The sequence below is a fragment of the Strix uralensis genome, chromosome Z (assembly GCF_047716275.1).
Source record: "Strix uralensis isolate ZFMK-TIS-50842 chromosome Z, bStrUra1, whole genome shotgun sequence".
Taxonomy (NCBI): Eukaryota; Metazoa; Chordata; class Aves; order Strigiformes; family Strigidae; genus Strix; species Strix uralensis.
The window spans coordinates 22,713,339-22,737,784 of record NC_134012.1 but is presented as its reverse complement, the minus strand read 5'-3'; the positions used below and the strand labels follow the sequence as shown (position 1 = coordinate 22,737,784).

At 43.4% G+C, this 24,446-nt stretch overlaps 1 protein-coding gene and 1 long non-coding RNA gene across 7 annotated transcripts in view; one reads left to right on the top strand and one right to left on the bottom strand.

The window, feature by feature from the left end:
- Positions 1-20,828, top strand: part of PTGR1 (prostaglandin reductase 1) — a 33,134-nt gene extending 12,306 nt beyond the window's left edge. The window contains exons 1-11 of one of the 6 annotated variants that reach the window (XM_074857207.1): positions 1,468-1,496; positions 3,137-3,192; positions 8,886-8,992; positions 10,926-10,971; positions 11,682-11,741; positions 12,950-13,117; positions 15,838-15,955; positions 16,252-16,407; positions 17,665-17,770; positions 18,795-18,913; positions 20,276-20,828. In XM_074857207.1, coding sequence (XP_074713308.1) covers positions 8,887-8,992; positions 10,926-10,971; positions 11,682-11,741; positions 12,950-13,117; positions 15,838-15,955; positions 16,252-16,407; positions 17,665-17,770; positions 18,795-18,913; positions 20,276-20,386 — 990 coding nt within the window. In that variant the 5' untranslated portion in view covers positions 1,468-1,496; positions 3,137-3,192; position 8,886 and the 3' untranslated portion in view covers positions 20,387-20,828. Of the gene's footprint in view, positions 1-1,451; positions 1,497-2,171; positions 2,227-3,136; positions 3,193-6,347; positions 6,468-8,854; positions 8,993-10,925; positions 10,972-11,681; positions 11,742-12,949; positions 13,118-15,837; positions 15,956-16,251; positions 16,408-17,664; positions 17,771-18,794; positions 18,914-20,275 lie in introns of those variants that run through there. The other 5 variants (XM_074857202.1, XM_074857204.1, XM_074857206.1 and 2 more) reach the window with 5 other exon arrangements.
- Positions 16,477-21,420, bottom strand: LOC141938399 (uncharacterized). Its single transcript, XR_012627251.1, has 3 exons — positions 21,303-21,420; positions 20,945-21,049; positions 16,477-16,877 (listed from the first exon to the last, which is right to left on the bottom strand). It is a non-coding gene; the product is annotated as an uncharacterized LOC141938399 (long non-coding RNA).
- Between the last annotated feature and the right edge of the window lie 3,026 nt (positions 21,421-24,446).

The following is a 24,446-nucleotide window of genomic DNA, read 5'->3' as shown; positions in this document are numbered from 1 at the left end:
CACGGAGCTCCAGATGCAGCTAGGTCCAAGTTTGGGCTGGTGGGGAAGGACTCTGTCCTTCCAGGCCTTTTTTAAGGACATCTCACATTATGGCTCCCAGTATGATCCCTGAGGGATGCCACTGGCAATGCGCTGCCAAATGGACTTTGTCCCACTCAGGACAATCCTTCAATCCTCTACCTTCTTATCCATTTATGCACCAAATTATCAGTTTGGCTGTAAGGATACTACGGGAGATTGCATCAGTGACCTGTTTACATCTGCTTCTTTGCTGTGTTTATGCAGCTTTACTTGCTTAAATGTTCATCATGCAAAAAAACCATGCTTCTCTCAGGCTAAAGCAGGTGCAGATTTCCTTGCACCAATCAACAGTATCTGAGATCCACTAATGTAGTGTATAGCTCAGATTCCTGGGGAATTTGGGACCACAGGTGAACTGGCAAATCCAGTCAGTTATTCAAAGTTTGATTATTAGCACATTGAAATTCAGTAATCTTACATATTGGGAAGGGAAGCAAGAACAAAGGTTAAACACCAGACCAAATATTAAACAGGTGATTTAGAAATTCTGACCTTCCTTCTGTCAGGTAACAGACCAAAGTACATTTCTAATCTAGACAAGTTGAATATTCACTAGATGTTGTTTCGTCTGTGGTGATACTGCAGTCTCCTTGCAAGGTAGAAGGTTTATATCTGCTTGAGCCTATACCTCTCATGAGCTGATACTCCTGTTGAGGTTTAAAATCCTTGAAAAGAAGGATGCTGGAGGAGAGATCAATACCCTAAAAGGCTGTCAATCCCAGTGGGTCCTATTGACTAAGTCCTTGAACAGCTGGAAGCTTGCTTTCCCAAAATTCGGAGTCCTGATTCTACTCCTCACCTGACCCATATCTCTCAGCACTGCAAACTCCACCACTGCATGATCACTGCAGCCCAGGCTGCCTCCAATGACATCAGCAATTAGCTCATTTGTGTTGGTGACCAACAGATCCAGTATCGCATTCCCTCTGGTAGGGCTAGATGGACACTCCAGTTTACAGATCATAGGAAATGTCTCAGAGCTCACACGAGTAATCAGTATTGATCAGTGGTGAGAGGCAAATCTGTGGGGGGCTGTACATCACAGGCTTTCCTGTCATGGCATTGGGACCCCTAGGATGGCATTTTGCACAGATGCACCCATTTTCACTCGCTGTGGAATATAACAGTGACGTGGCGAAAACTCAGTAACTGGAGTTATTAAGCAGGTATTCCTGTATTGCGGCACCAGGTGTGTGTGGGATCTTTCCTCCTAACACACACACACACACAAGAGTTAAAAGCCCTCAGGTTATATAGGCAGTATACATATGCATAAGTTTTCCCAGAAAAGGCTGGAGTATTCAAATGATTTCCCAGAAATCGTTTACATAGTTCCTGCCCCAGCCGCGCTCTGTAAAATGTGGTGGTGGTCGTTGGGTGTTCTCTGGTGGTCGTTTGATGAAGCTTCCTCGCTGGTAAACTTTTGACCTTTTGCTAGTTTCTGCTGAGCTGTGTGCTTCGGGTGGTCAGAACTGGCCTCCTCTCCATATAATCCCATTGTCTGTCTAGGCAGGCTCTGTCTCCCTTATCTTCGAGGACCTGCTGTTTTTATCAGTTCTCTGCAGCTAGGTGGGCAAAAGGCTCAGGTCTTAAAGGTACAGATTAGTTATTAACTTTTTCCCCTCATCAACAGTAAAGTACTATGCTGAGCTGATGTATGCTGGGGTAGCGGGGAGGTCCTCTGGCCCCTTCTGCCAGATGCTGTCTACTGTCTAAAGCAGTGATACAACAGGTGCTGATGATTGCTCTCTGCTTTCCACCATTCCACTGCAGTTCCTTAGACTTTCATTGGCTTGACTTTTTTTTCTCTTGTCCCTTTATCTTTTCATTTAACCATCTCAGTCTCCTTAATACTGCAGATGTATTGGAGTGGTAACAGATAATGGGTTTGTCTTGGATATGGTGAGTGGGCTGGAGCAGAGAGTTTCCCTCTTGAGGGAGAAGCTGGTTGCATGTGTTACGAGCAGGAATTTATTCAAGGATGAATCTGCCGTTGTAATATTACAGAAATTCAGGAGGGGCCCTCAGAGGGATTGCTCGTGCTTGAAAGTATGTTTGTAACTTCCCTTTTGAGCACACAGGGCTGTCTTGTTAGATTACACTGCAAGAGACCACAGACAACAGGAGTGCTTAACTTTTGTAGAGGTAAGTAATGAGAAATGAGGGAAGCAGTCAATGGACAGTCTTAGTAAATCCTGCAGTAACTTTATAATATCACATACCAGCCTGAGATTTCTTATCTTTTTCCCCTAAAACAAAAAATTGCTTGCTTGGGGTAGTCAAAAGTTTAGGGTTTAATTTAAATGGAGTTTTCTAGAAATTTAAGCTTAATGGAGCTTTCTAAAAAAATTGAGTTTTCTTTGGAAGCTGTAAAATCAAGCAAATGAAACATTTCTCTGGTGCCGTAACAGGCATGTCCGTGCAAATGTAAGAAGCGAAACTGTGCTGTAGTATGTCTCAACAGCTTTGATGAGATTTTGCGTTTACTGATGTTGCAGCATGTTCTTGGACTGTATCAACATGTAAGCAAGGGGGAGGTAGAAGGGGTACTTGGAAGAAGCTTAGGAGTCCCCTGCAGTGACCACGGAATCACAGCTGGTCCTGCTGGAAGCTTTGGCTTGGTTTGTCAGCCCAGGTCACCTGCAGTGTCTTGTCTTCCTTCCTGTCTGTGGGTTTCTTGCTTATTCTATCGTATAAATTCTTAAGATTCTCATTTTATCTGCAGTTTCTGAGAGCAGAAGGGCAGCTGACCTGTTTCAGTGCAAGCATTGGCTTCCCTTTTCCCTTCCAGGTGTGAGCTTGCTCGGCAGGACTGTTAAACCTCTCTTGAAATTACAGCCTTGTAACAAAGTGCAGTGTGGCACAGTCTTCTTACCAGGTGATGACTATGCACCTCCGATCTTTGACCTTCTTCCAGGGCTTGATAGCATTGCATAAAGAAGTGAAGCTGCAGCTTTATTGCTTCATAATGAAGCATCATGTTTGCTAAGGTATTTACAGTATATTGTCTGCTGCAAGTAGGAGTGGTTTGTCATTACCTTGTTTTTCACCACAGGAAAAAAGTTAATTCCTGACAAAGCATCGTAACAGCTAAGCCAGAGGGAGGAACAGGTAATTTTTGCTAAGACTTGCAGGCACTTATGATTTGAGGCCATATTCACTCTCAGGTAGTTGGTAATCCTGTAATGCATGGGGAATCCTAAAGTAACCTCTGGGTTATGACTCCCTTGGCTGTCTCTACTGCCAAGAAGTCCTTTTAAGTTTGTTTGTTTTTTAAAATATTTAGAAAGTCCGTTATGCTGATGCCTGACAGATTGCTTTGAAATGCTGCAGGAGGCTGTGCAAATTGGTTCTGGGGAAAGGGTCTAGAGGAGATGATGATTTCCTGAACAATGTTGCTGTTGTGGTGATTGGTGTTTTTTCTTCAGCACCAATCTACAAACTAATTATGTCTGAGAGATATACTTTACTCAGCTTTTAACGATACCCTTTCCTTCCAGTGTAGCTAGGAGCATAGCTGTTCCTGCTTCGGAATGAAAATAAAAGCAAACAAGTACCTCAGCCATATCTGCAAATTAATTGTGACTGGCAACAAGATGAACTGTTAAGCTAACCCAAAATTTGAATTGAATTTAACTGCCAGGCTTCTAGACGATTTTGTCCTCAAGGTTAGATTTGGGCAAGCCCAGGCTAGGAAACCATACCACAGAAGATACGAATGTTAGTTGGGGTTACTTAAGGAAAGTGAATTTTGCTGGTTTGACTTACGCTCCCTTGAGAGCTTTGCTACTCTTCTACTTTAATGTGAAGATTCCCAGATTTCACCTGTCACCACCAGCTCCTCAGCCTCCAGTCAAACTGTCAATTTTCTCAGGCTTGTCTGTCCTCTTTATTCCTGACCTTCTTTATCTTACCAGTAGATAGCTGGTATCTACTATGGGATCCCAATTTTCACCTCTTCCTTCTTCTCTTCTCTCCCATTTTCCCCTGAATTGTGAATGTCCTTCCCTGTGCTGATTTTGGATAACGTGGCTGTGATAACGTGTGTGAAGGTGCTTTGCTTGCAGCTCTGCTACAGTTTTCACCAACTGAAGTCTGAAGTCTGAACAGAGACTGGATCTTTGCTTTCTTATGTATATTGTTAGTGCACAAAGCTGAGATTCACCAATCCATTACTTCTTTCCTAGGTGTCTGATTTTATGGAAAAAGTTGATAGAGATTAATGTAAAACTTTATTCTTTGATAACTTGATGGGCTAGACCAGAGGACAAGGAGGGTTTGAAGGACATCAGAATAAATGCTGTCTTGAACTTCAATTTCAGTAAAAGCTTTAATGGTTCTTTTGTAAGAATATCAGGCAGAAATGCATCACATTCGTTTTTTCCTGGAACTTGCTAGAAATTAGTTATTTTTAAAAGAGTCTTTTTATCACCTTCATGTGATGTTGGATTATTAAAAGGAATGTTAAAAGGTCAGAGGTCAGCTTTGTTAGGAACACTGTAGAACCAAATGATTAGTTGTTAGGATAATGGTAGAAACAAATGATTAACCTTGAAACAATCCGCTATTGTATATGCATGACAAAAATCAGGAGCCTAGGTAGGATTAATGGGAACTAGAGACAGTGAGCTGCAACAATCTGCCAAATTAAGAGGAGACTAGGTAAGAGGTAATTGCATCAAGGGGAGATCACAGCCATCAGCCCATGGATCACCGACTGTAATTACACCCCAGACTCAAAAGAAGGTGGCAGAAAGGGCAAACTAGTCATGCATGCTAATTTACATGCTAAGCATAGTAGATATGTTTCAGTGTATTGAGTATGTAAAAACTGTGTGTATAAATAATGGTAGTTTTAGGGACCATGGTGTGCTGTCTTGGAACAGGCACCTGTGCATGCACATCCACATAATAAATACAAATATCTCGACTCTCTGTGTTAACTGGCTCTTTGCACACCAGGTGATGACCCCCTGCTTTGGGACAACATATGGACTGTTCTTTTTCAAGTTTTTATCGTAGCTGCCTCTTTGCAGTAATGATTATAATGGCCTATGAAACATTTTATAAGAAAACACACAGAAGAAATGTATTATGTAACCCACTGACACAGACAATGAAATAGTTTTACAGCACAATGGGTACTGCTCTTGGAGCTGAGATGGTGGCTATCACATGCTTAGTCCAGTAACGCTTTTGCTGCACCCCACAAATGTTGCATCACTGCTGTTTGTGCTTTAGAGTTCTTTAATATGCTTAAGTAATGTAGTCCTTACCAGTTCTTACGATTTTATATCTAAACATACAAATTAATCTTGGTTTGTTGACCTGGAAAGTGATTTGTGAATCCATTCATCAAGCATGTGTCTTTGTTCTGTTTTCTCTTTGTTTGGTTTGGGGCTTTTTGTTTTGCAGCCTACTGAAAACATCCCTAGCCTTGAAGTGGATATAATAATGCGATTTCAGTAGGTGAGAAGTGATAAGCAGAAAATTTGTCCTGTTCCCAAAGTTAGGCCTACATGTAATCAAAATGGTTCAGTGAAATTAATCTTTCAGTATTGTTTGTAGGAGGAATCATTGCTCTGCTGAAAAATCTGTGTATCACAAAAAGTGGAAATTCTTGACAGGAATGTGAAGATTGGTGTGAATGGGAGATCTGAGTGTGGAAGCACCAGAAGGAACAGTAGAAGAGAGAGAGAAATGGCCAATATTGATGGCTTGCAGATTGATTGTTTGCAGATCATCAGGACTGCAGGACATCTCTGTGCAGCTTCTTAGAGGACCAGATAGGGAAAACAAAAGCCTAAAACAAGGGACAAAGTGTTCCTGTACTCAGAGTGAAGTGAAGAATCAAGCTATTAAAACCTGATGGTGGGGATGTATAGAACAAGGCTGGAGCCTTGAGGCAGAAAGACAAAAGAGACAATATTGATGACTCACAGAGGTGGGACAGGATGGGAGACAAAGCATTTCCAAATCACTGTTGGCTCCCCGAGGGTACAAATGGCACATCCGCAGATAGCTGCCAACCTAAGCAGTGGCCCTTGTCCCCATGTCATTCCTGGCTGGAGCACTTGGGTACCTGTGTCTGAACGCAAAACACACTGCTGGGACAAACACCTCTTAGTGCCTGTGGGTATAAGCGAGTGAGTGGGATCAGTTTTGTGTTACTCTGAACTCACCTTTTGCTCCTGTAAGCCCCTTTGCTGAGTTTGCTTGGTCGTTGCTACAGTCCCACAATATCTTGTATTACTGAAAAATACAGATACGCGCTGTCGATACCAAAGCAGACGCAGCAGTGGATGGAAATGCCAGGAGAGTGCCACCTGCATTTTTTGTTTTTGTTTAAGAAGCAGCATTTGCAGGTCAGATGGCGATTGCTGCAGGTAAGTTTTCTGTGAGCTTGGTTCTTGTGATTGTATGTGGGATGTGAGGAGTGCTGGTTTTGGCTGCTCACTTTGACAGTGAGCTTGATAATACTTCTTACATTTTGTGAAAGACCTACACGTTGTGATATAGGTGATTTCCCCAGCATACACTCCTAATGCAGGAACTCTTCACCTGTGCTCTGTTTGCTTCTTATTGAGGAACCAGGAATATCCCTGGTTCATCACAGAAAGTTGCTGAGTGCTGATGAGTTTGTGGGTCTGGTGGGGTTTGCTTTTATTTAAATAATGGAGAGGTTGCCCTGTTCTCCCTTGTCCTTGCTTGTGCATCTTATAAAAGTTTTGTTTATTTTCTCAGGTCTCTGCTCCTAATCAGTACTTTTGTCTTCAGGTGTTTTGTAGTTAAACATGCCGCTACATATCAGTCTCTTTACACTTTCCACCCTTCATATTCTACTTCAGTATTTTCTCAAGAAAAATAAAAGCTGAAGACTTCCTGCGCAAAGTTTTCTCCCATGCCACATGCCTCATTGCAACACTGTTGAGGCAAAGTGCCAAAGCTTGGTACTGTTTCTTAAGGTGGTTCTGCAATGCACGTTGATCCCAGCGTGCAGAGGCACAGCCACACAAGCTCTGATCCTGCAGTGCGTGCATTGGGAACAGTGAAGATGACAGCACACAAGTGGGTATGGATGACCTTGGAGACCCTGCAGCCATCTCACTATGTAAATGTCATGATAGCGTTGTCCCTCAAGTGGGGTCCTTTACCCGGTGTGCAATATGCCAATATACATGCAAAGCAGAGGTATTTGTGTCCAGTCTTGCTTTAAAGTTACAGTGTCTTTTAATTCTGCAGAAACTCAAAGGGTGAGGGAGGGCACATCTTATTTGTCTTAAATTGAGTCGGTGGTCGAAGTCTCCCCCCTGCCACCTTTATCTTTTCCTCAGTTACCCACAGATTTCCCTGACTTCATGCTTCTCAGACAATCATCCAGTCTTTGGCACCTTCTCAGGCAGGATGTTCCCCTCTTATCAATCTTTTCAGCGTTAACCAGACATGCATTGTTTACACAAAGTTGGAGTAACTCGCTCCCTTATCTGGTTGACCACAACACTCTTAAATCAGTATTCTGTCATTGTTCTATTTAGAAGTTTAGAATGGGCAGAGTAGAAAATTTCCTAGAGACATCTGTAGTGTTACCTTGTGATAGTGGCATACGTACGGATCATTCACTGTGTTAAATGATGGATCGAACGACAAATTTTATATTAATTTTTAATTAGATATTTTTCCTCAGTGGCAGAACTTTTAACAGTTTTAGGACTCGACTGGTAAAATGTGATTTGAAGAAACTCCTGTTCTGGAGGATAGTCTTGGTCTCCAGACTGTAGTATTTAGTGGTTTCTAGGACTGTGGGTTTTGTGTATTTAGCTTGGCATATTTCAGAACATCCCTGTGCAACTGTCTAGGCACAGAATTGGAGTGGTTGTTAAGGATGATCTCAAATCTTAATAGGAGAAAGGTGGATCACATTGGGTGTGCCCGGTGCCAGGTTTACTGAGGGTTTAAACTTGTTCCTGGGAAAGTGTACTGAGGGTGGAACCTGTTCTGTGGATAAAAGCAAATGTCTTTGCCTGTTGGGAGGTGTGTAACTGAAGAAGTCCAGCTGCCAGCTGAGTCAGGTGCAGAAGGTTGTCGACTGACCTTGTCAATAGAAGACAGTTTTTCACCTGCCTGCTCTAAGTATAAACTTCCCTTTCTTTGTCTTTGTTGATGTGCTTGCATATAGGAAGGAAAAAGGGTTTGTGAGGGTAAAGCAAATGCAAGTCATTTGTTTGTTTCCATCTTGTATGAAAAATGATGGTGACAGTGTGCTACCAGTTCCAAGCCCTAAGCTTGGCGACTGGAGAAGTGTTTTCTCTCAACATATGGGGTGTCATGGAAAGAGGTCTTTTTTACCTTTGTATTTCTCACTCGCACTTTGGTTCAAGCTTGTAAAAGTTTAGGTTCAGTACTCACCCCATGTAACTGGAGCAAAAGAGTGAGTTTAAGTGTTTCCTTCCAGGATTTTTTTTTCTCCTTAAACTAGTAGATTTTCCCGCTTCAATTTCTTTTAGAGTGGGAGCTATACATCTTGCTGGGGTTGACTTCTTACACCAGGGCTTGCTGCCAGCAGGCAGGGAGGTCCGGCAGGTCACAGGAAGCTATGGATTGCTTAGGCAATGAGGGGGCTTTTCAGATGTTTTGTTGATCTGGCAATATTGCCACAGGATGCAAGCAGAGGATGTCTTGTGTGAGGGCATGTTATCAAGATACTGTTCTGCTTTGTCAAGTCTAAACCAGCCCCCATGAGCATCCCGGCATCATTGGGCATCTCTTTTGACAGGCACTCTTTGACCGTGCTGTTCATTGTGCAGGATGGTGACTGCCAAGGCCTGGGTTCTGAAGAAGCATTTTGAGGGTTTCCCCAAAACCAGTGACTTTGACCTGAAAATGATAGAGCTGCCAAATCTAAAGGATGGAGGTAAGTGAAGTGCCACCTGGTTTTATTTTTTCTGTAGGTTGTCTGATTGCTGACAAATGGCTGTGCGTCTGCTGAACTGTTTGTATGTTTGTCTGGCTTGGATTTTGAAAATGGCTTGGATTTTTGCACATCTTGTGGCAAGCCATGCACTTAGCAGAGAAGGGTGATTGCTCAAGAACATGTATGCTGAGGGGTTTGGTGGGTTTTAAGACATGCTGCCTTCTGATAATACTTAGAAACAGTGGCAGAGCTAACTGCAGCACGCAGCAGCTGTGGCATGCATTTCACAGACTCACAGTGCCTAATCACACGTGGTGCAAAGGCATTCAAATGCGTTTGCAAATAAAGCTTACTGAAGAAAATTGTTGAAGTGATATGCCCTCGAAACTGACAGCAACAAGGAAACAGAATTGCTTTAATTTAGAAAGAGAGAAGTGAACTGTGATAAAGAGCAAATGAGTCAACTGTAGTAAAACCTAAACATGCTTTACTGGTGAAAGGTCTTCATCTACTTTATTTTGCAAAATCCTTTGGAGGAAGCTGAAGAAGATGGTGGCCTCTGGGAGTAGGTTTTCATTGGAATTTTTCATGCTGATAGGGAAGGTATTGAGGATAGTGCCGGGGGGGCGGAGGGAGAGCAGAGTGACTGGGGTGCAAGAGAGCCTGTAGCAGGGAGGCCTTAGGGCAGGAGTCAGTGTGGGCTGGTTTTTCATTTTAAGAAGCAACAAGACAAGACTTTTGTCTGCATTCATCTATTTTTTATTGCCAGTGCTTATCTGTTATATTTGACCTGTGTGACAGTAAGAGAGAGTGAATAAAAATGCACAGGTTTTATTCCCATGTTTCTCTGCTTTGAAAAGGGTAGCGAATATGGTAACTTACTCTGTGCAAGAGCTGTGGATAAAAGAATTAACCTTGATTTTTGGCTTCACATGGACATCTGTACCACGCTGCCTTGAACGTCACCCCACCATTTGTCCTTTACAAAATTTAATCAAGTTTAGAAGGTGCACCAAAAAAATTGCATTAAAGTACTAGTTACGTTTACAGCTTAAAGATTTGAAAGGTGATTTCTTCTTACATATACTTTCAAGTATTTTCATAGCATGTGTATTTCTATAGCATTCAGACACACTTAAAAATTTCATGCCTGTGGGTATTTAAGAACATGGAGTAATTTCTTCCTTCCCATTTTAATCCCCACAGAAAGAAGAGGCATAAATTCATACTAGAGTAACATTTTAAAAGAAGTTGGCCTTTATTGTTATGTTACATGGCCTTAAGTATTCTTCCTGCTCACTCTGAGTAGTGGGAAAATATTTTTATCTGAATATAGTTCTAGCTTGTACTAGCTAGACCACTGCAGCACTGGCAATGAAAACTATTATTAGGTGGAGATGAACAGCTAAAACTGCTGTATGAATGAGAATTTAAATTAAAATTTGCTTAGCAGTGTATTTCACAAGAACTAGTGTCATTAGAGACAGTAAAGTGGAATTAGGCTTCCTAGTGCTTTCTGTTTAAGGCAGAAAAGTAGTTTGCATTTGACCAGTGCCAAGGTTTCTTACCACCCTCTGCTGGTTAAATCATGGGAAGGCATTTTATATGTTGGTCGAAAGTAAGTTAGTGTTTTGTGTAGGGGATATGGCCTCTTGAGCCTTCGATAGAGAGAAAAGGCAGCTAAAGAGCTGAAAACAAGCTAACCTCCTAAAGAGACACTATAGAAAGTGTCTTTTGTAACAGCACTGCGATAATCCAGACAAAGATAATGAATGTAGTAGTCCTTTTGGGTAGTTTTTCCCTAAAGGATGATGGGATATGGGGTTTTTGAGCTGTCAGGAATTCCTGTTGCTTTTATTGAAAGACTGACTTGGGGAAACTATGCTTTACTGCACTGCTAATGCCCAGGAATTTGCTTTGTCTTTTGTTGCAGAGTTGCTGCTTGAATCAGTGTTTCTCAGTGTTGATCCTTACATGAGGTATATCTTTTTCTTCTGTTCAAATTGCTGGCTAAGATACCTTATCTGATTTCCCACTTAAACCTCAAAAGAACATGTACAGGGAGCACGCCCTGTTGCCAGAGTCCCAGGTGCCTTTGGTTTTTATAAAATGTGTGTAAATTAAAAGACTCACAATATGGAGCTGTGTCAGATTTAGCCAGACATTAGGATAACAATGCTGCAGCCCTAGAGTTTTCTTGGACTCTGCTGTTGTTCCTTGTCATGTCTCTTCTGCTGGAATGCAACAGGTTCAAATGAGACTGCAGCCCTGTTGCAGGAGCTGCTTCACTTGTCTTAAGCAACCTTGTACTTAAGGATACATAGCTAAGTAGGAAATTGCTGATATGGTAGTTCAAGCACAGAGAGACTGGGTGGTTTGAAGAAGCCTGGTGGATCCTAGTGTCAGAGGTAGTTCTTTGTAGTTTCAGCCTTCTTGTAGTGGTGGACCATGCTGGGAAGATTAATGCTATTGGGTCCGCAGCACTCTAGCCCAGCATTTGGTCAGCATGGGATGCGCAAGTACCTGGGTGTGGAAAACATGCAGTTATGTCATTACAATGACAAGCTCATTGATCTGTACAACATCACTGCTTATGCTCTTTTTCTGAGTCAGACAGTAGCTACTACTTCGTAGTGTATCTGTAATGTCATTGAAGTTGCTTACAGTAAGCCATCTCTTCCTGTTACAGACCTTACAGTCAAAGGGACATGAAGGAAGGGGACATAATGATAGGCACACAGGTTGCCAGGTAAGTTCTTCAGTTCTTGTTATCCAAACACATGGCAGATCTCAAAGGCATGCACTGACATTTGAGACATCTGCAGCCTGCATTACCTATTCTTGACTTGAGTCTACATACTTCTGCAACTGTACTCTCATCTGTAATTGGTTGGAAGGTGTTTTGCCTCTAAGAACCTCTTTTGCCTTGTTGGAGAGCATTTAGGCCTCTGATATGATCTATGTTATTTCTGGTGATAATGTTTTCAAAGGAGATTTTTACAAGCAGAGGTATGAAGGACCAGCCATTGTACTTGCCGTAAGTGTCAACTTCACATTTTAAAATCTGATGTGCTAGTAATTGCATGCCTGAAACCATGCATGCTATCTACTCCAGCTGAGAATACCTCAGCGTCACCTGAGATACAGCTCTAGCTAAAGGGTTATCTAAGCTTAAACCCATCCTTTCCTTTGTGGTAATCTAGCTACACAGATGTTTCCCTTTGTCAGCTTGTTCCTGCTGTGCTGCCTCTAAGTTGCTGCCCAGGAATATCTGTGGCCTTTGACTCTTGTGTTTTGCTGCAGTAACACTGAGGGCTGGGATAAATTAACAACCAACTGTGCTGAACAGAAGGCCAACAGTTTCTAATATTTCAAAGCTGCTTACCTACCCTTCCCAATGTAGTTTTCCTGTTGGGCTAAGAAAGTTGAATTTTCATATGGCATAGAGACACCACAAGTATGAACTTCTCCCTGTTATTAGATATTGCTTTCTCTCTGGTTTTGTTACCCCCAAGAAGTTCCATCTTCAGGATCTTCAACCTTTAAATGAGGTACAGGTTGTCTGAGAAGGGAACTGCTTGCTGCAGCCTATTTGTGACTTCTTGCTTTTCCACTCTTTAATCCCGTCATCCTTTTTCCTGCCTTCTAACTCACGGAAGCCTAGTCTGAATTCATATCAGACTGGTACTAGTCAAAAAAAGTTGGCATCTGTGGATTTATTGTGGCTGGGCTGAGTCTAGAATCATCTTGCCTGATATACACCTGATGATGAGAGATAGTAGACATTTCAGGAAAGACATCAGAAGGCTACAGCATCAGCAGGTATGGGCTAAATGTCCTGATGTGAAGTATTTCTTTTCTCCTGCATAACAGGGCAACAGGAATAAAGGAAGGAAGAGACGGTAATGATTTGTCTCTGACAGGGTATTTTATTTTTTTTTTCCTTCTTTTAAACAGGATTGTAGAAAGCAAGAATCCTGCTTTCACAGTGGGGGCCTTTGTTGTAGCTAGAAGTGGCTGGAGAACTCATTTCATCTCTGATGGAAAAGACCTCCAACACTTTCCTTCGAATTGGCCGGAATCACTCCCTAAATCTCTGGCTCTTGGGACGGTTGGCATGCCAGGGTGAGTTTCAAGATGCAAAGGCAACTATCGCCTGGATTTTGCTGTGCAGAATGTTTCTGCTTGTCTATGACCCTTTTCCCTCATCTTGTTCTACTAGCATGTTGTCTGCTCATTCTGGTAAAAAAACATATGTGCTTCTGGATACCCTTACCCTGTAGAAGGTCTGAAGTTTGGCTCATCCCCTAGATCAGAGGAGATTTCCCTTGGAGATTATGGTGCCTCTCCTTGAGGAGTTGTAATAGGGTAGGAAGAACATCCAGGAGGAGCTGGAAAGAATCCAGTTCAGTCTGAATTAACCTCAGTGGAAAGACTCAAACTTCACTGGCACCTGGACTAGTCTGCTTTTGCTGATTGGGCTCTTCTGCTATCACCATATTTCCAGAATTGCCCCCAGAATGCCAAAAGATAGCTGTGTCACATCCCACCTGTGAGGAGAGGGGAGTGACTAAGATTCGCAAATCCCCTCGATGTGGATTAAGGTGAGATAACACTCAAGGTCTGTACATAAACATCAACTTTAATGAGAACATAGAGAACAAATAATCTGTAAATGTTGGCACTCTCACAGTTGTATCTACCTGAGCTATGCAGCTTTATGCGAAAGCAAGGTAGGCCTTGTGAGAGACGAGAAACCAGGCCTGTGAGAAACTAAGAAAAACAGCCTGAGAAAGCAAAAGTTGAGGCTGATCGAAGAAATGCCTCAAACACTCGCAAGACAGAACTATGAGTCACAGGGTGCATTCTGTGGAGGTCGAAGCTGATAAGGCTGCCAGAATAACACAAGATGGGACTGGAGGAGGGAGCCCTGTGAAGACAGGACGGCTCTGCTCTGGTGCACCTGGCCAAAACTTCAAGGGCCATCTGTCCGGTGAATGACCTTTGCTTCATTATCCACGAAATGCATATTAAAGTTAACACCCCTCAATATGCTAACGAGGGCTAACATGATCATGCTAATTACATCATCCCATGAAACACCTCACCCCTCCCCATACATGGGATACGTAGGTATGTGGGTCGACCTAGGGGATGGACCCAAGGAAAGTGGGTATAAATCAAGAAGGGGGGGGGGGGGGGAGGGGTGGCATGCCCCGAGGAGAGAGAGTGCAGTGAAGCGAAGAAGACGGATGCCAGCGAAAAAGACAGATGTCTCCTGTGCCTCCCGGAACCCTCGGCGGCGGGATCAGCGCAGAAACCCAGACCGGTGATCTGTGTTTCCCCATTCCCTCTATCTCCCTCTTTTCCCTTTCCTATTAAGCAATGCAAGGCATATTATATTGCTTGCCACAACTTGCTATATACTTAGCCAACTATCGTGTGTTCAATTAGTACATTGTGAGTAGTTAATAAATGTTTAGACTTGGAGACTTGTTGTCCGCTCCATTGGGGATTTGCGAATCTGAGTCACTTGTCCCCCTCGTCTGAGCGGGACGTGACAGGCCTTTAACACTTTAACAACTTTAAGAGAAAAGAGAAAGAGAGAGCAAGCTGGAAAGATCACCAGTCCTGGACCCAGCACTGGATCTGCCAATGGGGTGGGTTTGGTGCAGGGAGAGAGAGAGTCCCTCCCAGACTTGTACGTGCCACTGTTTATTGGCTCCAGTTCTTGGACTTCTGGAAAACTCATTCCAGTTCCAGGAGTGGTTGAGACACCAGTGAAATCAAGAGAAGTGATGCCAGGCCCCTCCCTATGACACTTCTGGGGACATTGCCTGGGCTCACAGTACAGCCACTTGGGGCTCGTCCCTTACAAGCTGTCATATCATGCAGCAAAACAGAGGTCCTTTAAATTGTACTGCAGCAGACAGAGCTGCTGTGCTTCGGAATCCGTGTTGACTACCGCAGTCTCTGTCATCTTCTCACATTTTTTTTCTCTTTCCCTGTAGTTTGTATGGGAGATCAGGAGTTGGTCAGTCCTGTTGACCCGGAAGGCTTTCAAAATTGTCGTAACATTGTGTGTGATGTAGAACTTCCCAGATTTCATTTTGACATCAGGCGAGATGCATGTTTTTCCAGACAGCTGCTAGATGGATTCAGTTCACCCTTTCAATTCAGACCAAGTGGGAAGCTCTAAACTTGAATTTAGATGTTAGAAGAAAAGTTTGTTGGGATTCTGGGCCAGTCAATCACATTGCTTCAGGAGGCTTGCAGAGCCCAATGTCATCCAGTATTTATATGATCAGTGGCACACGCTTGAGCTAAACTTCAGTGGTTCTTACAGATTACTATTTACTCAGTAGCCATAGCTGTGCACAGTAGTCCTCAAGAGTAGTGTGCCCATCAGTTCAGCAAGGCTTTGCCACCGTTTCTTCTTTTTCTGCCAGCTTTGATTTGTGATGAGTATCATTTAATCTTTGCTTCAATCTGGTGGATACCAGCTGGCTACTGACCTCTGTCTATCTTGGATTTACAGCGTGTAACTGAGTTGTCACCTTGCAGAGTTCTCTCTGTGTTTCTCCTTCTGACTAGTGAGCACAAGGAAAGCTGTTTTCACCTAAGGTAGACTTCTGCCACAGTATCCCATTTCCCAGTAGTGTATCTGGTTTTGGGATGGCTGTAAAAAAGCCAAATTAAGAAGTTTGGGTTAATTTTTGTATTTCATAAAGAATGAGAAAAACTGAATCTTGTTCTGATTGTGAAGATATTTTGGTTCAATGTGGTCATGTCACATCTCTGTGTCTGGTGTCTTATTCCTCACTGAGCATTCTTTTTCTTCACAGCCTCACTGCATATTTTGGTCTTCTGGAGGTCTGCAAGGTGAAGCCAGGAGAGACGGTGCTGGTTAATGCTGCAGCTGGTGCTGTGGGCTCTGTGGTGGGGCAGCTCGCTAAAATTGGGGTGAGTGACTTGAAATGCTCATACTTGCTCCTCAGAAGGCTCACCTGGGAGATGGGGAAACAAGTCTATGAATGATCAGGAGGGCAAGCGTCCCTGAAGGCATGCCTGCAGTAAGGTCCTGAGATGGGACAAGCTCCTGATGATGTGGCAAAGCTAGCTGAATGTCTCCTAGAGCTCAGGAACTCGTATGGTGATGACAGCCTGACTTTAAGGGTGAGCCCTCCACCCAGCACTCTGTGAGTGTTAGCCTGTATTGTGAGGGGATGTTTAGAAATGTTTTTCTCCTTTCCTTGCAGGGTTGCAAAGTGGTTGGCTGTGCTGGCTCAGATGACAAGGTTGCCTATCTGAAAAAAATAGGCTTTGATGAAGCCTTTAATTACAAGACTGTTACATCTCTGGATGAAGCACTGCGTAAAGCCTCTCCTGATGGCTATGACTGTTTCTTTGACAATGTGAGTTCAGAGGGAGGGCCTTGCCCTGAGCAGACTGTCATTTTCCTTAAACTATAGCAGGAACTCAATATTGTATACGTCTAATTGAAGACTACACCAGGATCTGGATATTGAGTTCCACCTAACTGAGAAATGGTGTCCATAACAGCTTACTGCTTTCTTGTTCCCTTCCCACACTTACCTCCACAGCTGACTTGGGCAGTAACAGAGAAAACAAAGACTAAAAGGCAAAGCTGGATTGTTGGTGGTGTCTGTGAATGAAGAGAGAGAAGCTTATCTTCACTCTCGGGAAAGTATGGCATATTTTGGGGACGTGAGGGTTACAGTGAACACTTAACTGATGCTGAACAGAGAGAGATTCAGTCCGTTCCTGGCTCCACCTTGGACCACAGGCAGTTCTCTGCTGTTGCTGGAAGGGGAGCGAGCGTGTATGGCCCCATGTTACGTGTTCCGGGTGGCTACACCAGTACCTGTAACAACAAAAGAGTTGCAAGGCCCACTTGTAAAATTGCTGGAGCAGCCTATTAGAGGATTCCTGACCTCTCCCAAGTACAGCTGAAGTTAAAACGGGCTGTGGACTCTTCTCGATACAGTGTTTGAATGACCATCTTGTTTTGGAGGCTAAGAGAGTTTAACAGTATGGATGCAGTCAAACCACATCAGTTTGCAGCCAAGCCATAAAACAAGCCCTGGCTTTTTTAATTTCCTGGTATAGCTAATGTATGCATTATACCTGCATACCATTCCCTTCCCTCTCACTTTCAACTTTTGTGCAGAGCTCTCCCCAGCAGTAAATTTTCTCACAGCTCTTCTCCGTTAAAAGCTTCTGAACACAGCACATCCATGTGTATGGGAGAAGAGAATCATTAAGTAAAAACTTGACATCACCATGATGTGAATAGGTAAAAGTGCAGACCTGTGTTGGGGAAAAGTAGAGGTGGTGCTTTTTAGTGTCCTTAGACATGTATCATAGGAAGAGGGATCTAACACTTCCAAACCAAGCTTTGTGAAGCAGATTTGGCATTAAAAATGATGCTCCATGTTCATAACTAATTTTTAGAGGCGTGAGATTGAGTCCTTGTAGGTGTTGACTAAGTGTAACGGTCTCTGCAGCCACTGAGTCTTTGGAGTAGTGGAACTCAGCTCTCCACCCCTTGATGGAACCTGTTGGTGCAACGATGCAAGGTTGGCAGTTTTTGGCAGTCAGTCCCAAACACTGGATTGTCTCTAATGCTGCACATGCTCTGGTTCTTGTAGGTGGGTGGAGAATTTGCCAGTATTGCTATCAACCAGATGAAGAAATATGGAAGGATTGCAGTCTGTGGAGCTATCTCTCAGTACAATGTCTCTGTGCCTCAGAAAGGTGAGAGCCTGCTTTCTTGTATCTAAATTTATTTCCTGTTTGGTGATGGCAGAGAGAAAGACATAATGGGAGTCTCTTGAGATTTTATTGTTTGTTTCGTATGCCATTTGAGTGTTTGTATGCATACATTTGGGTAGCTAACCACTGGTCTGGGACAGTGGGAGTGTGACCACACTCCTTGTGTGTACAGGCACTCATCCTCCTTTGTGCACACTCGTATTGGATGGAGAACATCAGCTGATTAGAAATGAGGGAGAGACTAAATTACTTAAAGCAGGACTCCCCAGGGCTCTAAGCAGATAGAGATCAGTAGAAGGCAGGTGTGATGGCATGATGCTATTTACACAGTACATACTTTTAGATGAGAGATTTCCCTTGGGTTTTTAGATAAGACAGCTTTGGGGTATTTTGGTTATTTTTTTCCATAAGATTTCAGCAACTGGTGAAACTGTTGGGAGATGAGGCTGAGATGAATACTCACTTTCAATAGCATTAAGTTTTCAAAATTTGCCTTCTAGAAGAAATAGGAGGTCTGAATTCTCTTTGACAACTGATTGGCTTTGAACTCCTAGGTCACTTTAAAAATGGGACAGGCTTTTGAGAGAGGGGAGACTATCACACATTTTTATGATTGATGGAACTGTTTTTTAATGTGTATAACTTCTTTGAGATTTAGGAAGAGCATAAGAGCTTGGCAGGCTATCAAACAAGCTGTCAAAACAGGATTCAGCTGAAGCCTCTCAGGTGAAGCTGAGGTCACTTCTGAATGAAACTATGTTCAGAAGTGCTGGGTGTTTAGCCCCACAGCTATACGCATCAGGCCTTTGTTTCCCTGTGTGGCTCTCTGTCCATGAATCCTTGGTCATCTGTCCTGGAAATTCTGTTTGGAAAAAACAGCAGTTGCTTCTGGCTGGAGCAAAGTAATTCAGTAGTCTTTACCGTCTAAAAGCTCTCTTTACAGCTTGGGTCTTATTTTAAATGAAATTGACATTGCAGGTGGTTTTTTCGTTCCTTTCTCTTGCAGGGCCTTACATGCAGGTTCCAATGATCTTCCAAGAACTTCAAATGAAAGGGTTTATCGTAACTCGGTGGAATAACCGTTGGGAGGAAGGTCTGAAGGCACTGCTAAAATGGGTCGTGGAGGTAAGGAAGGAAGGGGTAGTTTTCTGTAAGGGGTACTCACACCACAGCTTCCCCCTTTGCAAGGGGTCTCTTGCCATAGCTATTGAGATGAGGTCCCAGTGTGATACTTTTCTTCCACCTAACTTGATCTTTGAGCCTCTTGGGGACAGTCAAATTGAACATGTGTGATCCCTTCTGCTTTGTTGAGACCTGAGATATTAGCTTGTGGACTTAGATGTATTTCAGAATACATGTAGGCTTTGAAAAAGGATGCTTCCTGGAGCAATTCAAAATACTTCTCTGGCAATGAAGAGTTTCATATTTAGAGTAATTCCGCTATTTCTCGTTCAGAAATTTCCCTTTATTTGTAGTGTAAGCAAGGATTTCCATTGTAGTGTTGTGCTGAAATTGCTGGCAAGAATGGATGTTTTTATGGAATTGGGAGCTGGGCTTTAAAGGGAGTTAATAGGGAATTTCTTAAATTTTATTTTTCCAAATGGAGGCTGGTTCATGGTTCATGAACACTTGGTTCATGGCTGTGAAAACCTTGTGAATGTGAACACTAAAGGCTAAGAGGCTCTAGCTTTTACAAACATGAGGATTTGGGATGGTGTCCTGCTTTCGGCCAGGATAGAGTTAGCTTTCCTTGGGCTGAGCTAGAGGACCAGCCCGGATCGGTCACTGGAGTATTCCATATCATGTGATGTCATGCTCAATATATAAAGGAGGTGGGGGTCTCTCTCATTTCCGCTTCTGGTCTGCGCAGCGGGATCTTTGGTGCGGTCAGGATCGCTGCTGGGGGCAGGCTCTGTACCAGTCAGTGAGCAACCATATTGTATATTACCCGTTGGGACTTACTATTGTTACTGTTGTTTTGTTACTATTACTAATTTTTTTTTTATTCAACCTACAAATTTCTTTTTTTTTTTTTTTTTTTTGTCCCTCCCCTATTTCACCAGGGAGGGAGGGGAAGTAAACAACTGGCCACATGGTGATTGGCTACCAGCCAAGTTCAAACCACTACAGATGGCTCAGCTTTTGATCTCTTGGATTTGCAGTTCCATACTTCTCTATGGGTGGAGACAGGCCTGGCTTTAGGGAAATATCCCCTACCTGTTCGTTGTTTGGGGATCAAATAGCTCTAAATCTGTCCTGGTGTGGTTTTACAGCAGTGGCTTTTGCTCCATGTTATGACTCTGAGTAGAAGGTGTTGCAACAAAATCGGATCCTCACACAGCGTACCTAGTTTTGCAAAGTTACCCTGGTGTGTGCCAGCTTGCTTGTTTCAGATGACTGCTTGGTTGCAGTTTAGTCTCCCAAAGAGGAAAAAAGTAGGCAGCTGGTGAATGAATACTCATTGATTTCCTTTCTTACTTTTGACAGGGAAAAGTGAAGTGCCATGAACATGTCACTGAAGGATTTGAGAACATGCCAACAGCTTTCATTGGAATGTTAAAGGGAGAAAATATTGGAAAAGCCATTGTAAAAGTCTGAAGGTCACATATTCCTGGGAGACAACTTCTGTTAATAACAGGGCTAATAAGTGTAAGCATATGCTAATTGCTTTGCTCTTGAAGAACTTCAGGGTTGCTTCCCAAAGCTACACAAAAAAGTGCCTTAAAACTGCTGAATTTCATGAGAACTGTAACAGATTTAATAGTGTCTTGAATCTTTCTACAAGTTGGCTTGTAGAAAGGAAAACAATTCCAAAAGCTTTGCCAGCTGATGGCACATCTGATGACTACTGTTTACCCACTGATTTCGCCCCGAACTCGGCAAGAGGGATTTTTTTAACCAATATCAAGGAGCAAAGAGTAGGCTTACAACACCTGGGGGTTCCCAGCTTCCTTACTGGCTGGCTTTTTTTTTTTTTTTAATTTCATCAGTTATTCTGAGATGCGAAAATCAAAAATAAATCTGTTAATGGATACTTTGATAGTTTTGTTTGTGGAATGCCCTCCACTTCCTTGCAGTTAACACAGAGTGGCTAAAATATTGCAAGCACTTATTTATCCCAGCAGATCTCACAGTACAGGTGATATGGATACTTACTTCCTTGAGTAATTTGGCCATTGGTGTCCAAGCTTAGAGTTGACCTTGCCATGGTGTTCACCCTGGCTCTCCTGGAAGATCAAATTGGTGTCCAGGACCCAAATGCTGCCAAGTGAAGGAGACAAACAGATTAGCAACAATAAATATCTTAAATATATTGAAAAAGCCAGAACAAGAACTTGTAACTATGGGATACAGACAGATATTGAACGTGATGGTGATCCACCTTCAACTGTGGAGGATTTGGTTAATTTTTAGGTCTCATTACTGATTTGTGAAGAGGGATCCGAAGTGGCCTTAATGACTTTGCAGTGTTAGGGTTAGATGTTCCATCCGTCAACGACAAGAGATCACTTACTTAAGATGTAGATCAATCAATACTTGAGTGGACTGAACAAAACGCCATATCCTGAAATACAGGTTGACTGGCCACTGGGGAAGCAATGCATCTTGGCACAAGTAGGGCAGACATTCTGGTTACTTCATAGGGTTTTCTGAGGAAAACAAATTGCCAGTTTGGGTTAGCTCTGGTGCTGTGGTTTTCAACTGGCCTCTGAGAAAGATCTGTGAGTTAATACCACTGTGCAGCATGAAAAATGTAAACCAGAAAATGGAGTGTGTTGTCAGCTGGCTTCAGATCCACTGTGTAGAGGTCTGCTGCTGTTTGGCAGCTTTTTATTGAGAAATTTTTAGAGAACTTGCAAGTCCTAAAATACTGAATTGTTTTAAATCCAATGAATTCATGATCTAAAAACCTGAATTGTTTTAAGCCCAGTGAATTAATGATCTGTTTCAAGTAAAGTTACAATTTGGGAATGAACTAAAAATAGCCACAGGAAGTTCCTATCCCTTGGTCAGAGTTGCAGAAAGATTTGTCAGTCAGAATAATCCTGGCTCATCTTGCTTTCTCATCAAATGCTGACATGTACATTCCCCTCACTGTCTGTGTATGGATTTCATGCTTCATGAATTGCAGCTAATTTTGCAGGCTGTTTTTCCCCCAAAACACAATATTTTCTTTTAAAACCAAACCCCCCCCAAACCTCTGAACTTCACTGGGGAACATAGCTATTTCCTCCTGAAAATCCAAGTTTTCTGTTACACACCAAGTCACTGCCAGCACATGACTAATGACGATAATATCCCTCATTCCCTGGCACTGTCTGGAGATCTTGCAGTAGTTTCTCACTGTAAGCTTGGTTGTCCTCAAAGTTCTAAAGTTTACGGAAAGATACCTGAATTTTTCCATAACATGTTGATGAAAATAAAACCAGAGTATTAAAAACACAGATTTTTTTTTTTTCCTTGACAGTCATGGGAGTGTCAGTGGCACAAGGTAGGCTGAAGGTCACAAAAAACTGTATTTCTCCTGTCTAGTGACACAAACTAACCCTATGAGTACAATCAGTATCATGAAGTTGAACAAGGTGCCAATGCCCAGCAGAGAGCAAGGGCACAGTGATGTTTTGCTGGGACAGGCCCTTTCTGTCAATACATGACATGCTTTTAGGCAGAGCACTGGTAGTGCTGGCCTCCAGCCAGTTGCACAAGGCCTGTGAGTGGCAAATGCTGGCTACCATCACCCTTCCTTTAACGTTATCACTCTGCAGCTGAACTTAAAGGCTTTCTGGGAAAGGGTGAGCTCTTGGTGGTCCCACTGTCTGTCAGAAGGGGTTGCCTGGGGTTAGGTCCTCCTTGGCACTGCAGCAGTCTTCCATTGCCTGTGTCTGCAGGCGAAAGTGGTGTCAGCTCAGCCCAAGGTGTAGTGCCTACTCCTCAAGGGCCCTGCAGTCATCTCCGGGCTTTTTGTGCTGCTTTTTTCCAGTCCACATGGCCATGTCTGTGCCACTAAGTTACACTTAGCAAGTAGGCTTGACAGTGGGATTTTTGAGGCCATTTAGGATCCCAATTCCTTGAGGATGTGTGAGAGCAGGAGGAAGAGTTTATTTAATGATCTTAAACAGCTGCAGACTTCATCATCTGTTGGCAAAATAGCTCTTCATCTCTCTCTATATATATCTCTCATGTCTAGAGTAGTGGTTTAACCACTTAATGCCATATGCTTGCCTGTGCAGAATGAAATAGTCTCCAGATTAGAGGTGTTTCAGTGTAATAAATATTGCAACTTTTGCACCCTGTTCCTAAGCAAATTTGGACTGGTGGCAATAACCTGCCTGAGCTCAGGACACAGTGGGGCTCAGCCTTGAGGAGTTCACTGTGGCCTGCCATACCAAGGGTGGCCTCGGGAAGCCCTGGGAATTGCTGCAAAGAGCTGTGGGTTGCTGAAGTGAGGAGCTATCCCTGGAGTGCACTGCTGCCTGCTGAGCTTCTCTCATGGTTCTCCAGGGTGGGTGCCCACAGGAGGGATCAGGACAACACAGCCCAGTCACAGCATCCACTCTCACATGAGCCCTGTTCCCCAGCTGAATCAAATCCAGCATCAAGCCCCACAGCATCTCTGATGCAGCCTGTATTGAAGCAAGCAAGACATACTTCAGATTCTTTGATCTTACCATGATCCCATGACCCCTGACTGTAGATGTTCATCTCTCACACCCCCAATCAGCTAGACAGCACCAGCTCCAAACACACCGCTCACAGCTTAGCCTGCTGCTGGCTATTACCTACAGTGCAGGGAGATGCCTCCTGTCCCTACCCTCAGCCCCTCATCACTAGCTGAACATGGGATCTGCTTCCTAGTAAGCTGAAAGCCTTTGGGGCCATCCTGCTAAGTGGTACAAAAACTGACCATTGCATTTTCCTTAGCAGGCTTCACAGTTCCATGGACTGTGCACAGTGCCAGCCCTTGCTCTTCCCCCAGACTCCTCTCTCAGAGGAACTACAGACAGACACAAAGACTGTTTCCCTGAGGAAATGTCATGGACTGACTCAAGTAGAGGGGTGATGACACAAGCCTGGTCTAAAACTCTTCCTCTGCAGATGCAGTTGGACCCGATGCCTGCCTTCTCCACCTCCGTAGAGTCTGTTCACACCTCTGCCACATCCATCCCAGGTACTCCTGTTCCTGGGGGCCAGGATGCCACAAGCATTCTCCTCTAGCCCAGTATCACCCTAGTGCTGACTGAGAAGGAAAAAACACAAGGCACTCCCAGACCCTGTGTGTGTAGAAATGTATGTATGTATAAACATAGAGGGTCACTGCCACCTTGTGGAGATTTGCAACTGTCACAAATTTGTCTTCACCAGCTGCAGGTAGAGATAAGGCTTCACACAGCTCCCACGCATTTTTCACCTTTTCTATCTACCAGCCCAGACCATCTCAGCTTTTCCTCTCCAGAGGAAGAAAAATTGCATTTCATGTGGATGTGCTTCCCCAGCATCTCTGCAAGATGAAATCAAGTTCCTCAGACTCATCTGGTTGATCCTTACCAGATCTGGAGGCATCTCCAAAGAGGTATGCTTCTCACCTGTGTGAAACCTCCATTGAAAGTAAGGATGCCACAGTGTGGTTTCAACCTCCATTTAGCGAAACTGAGTACAG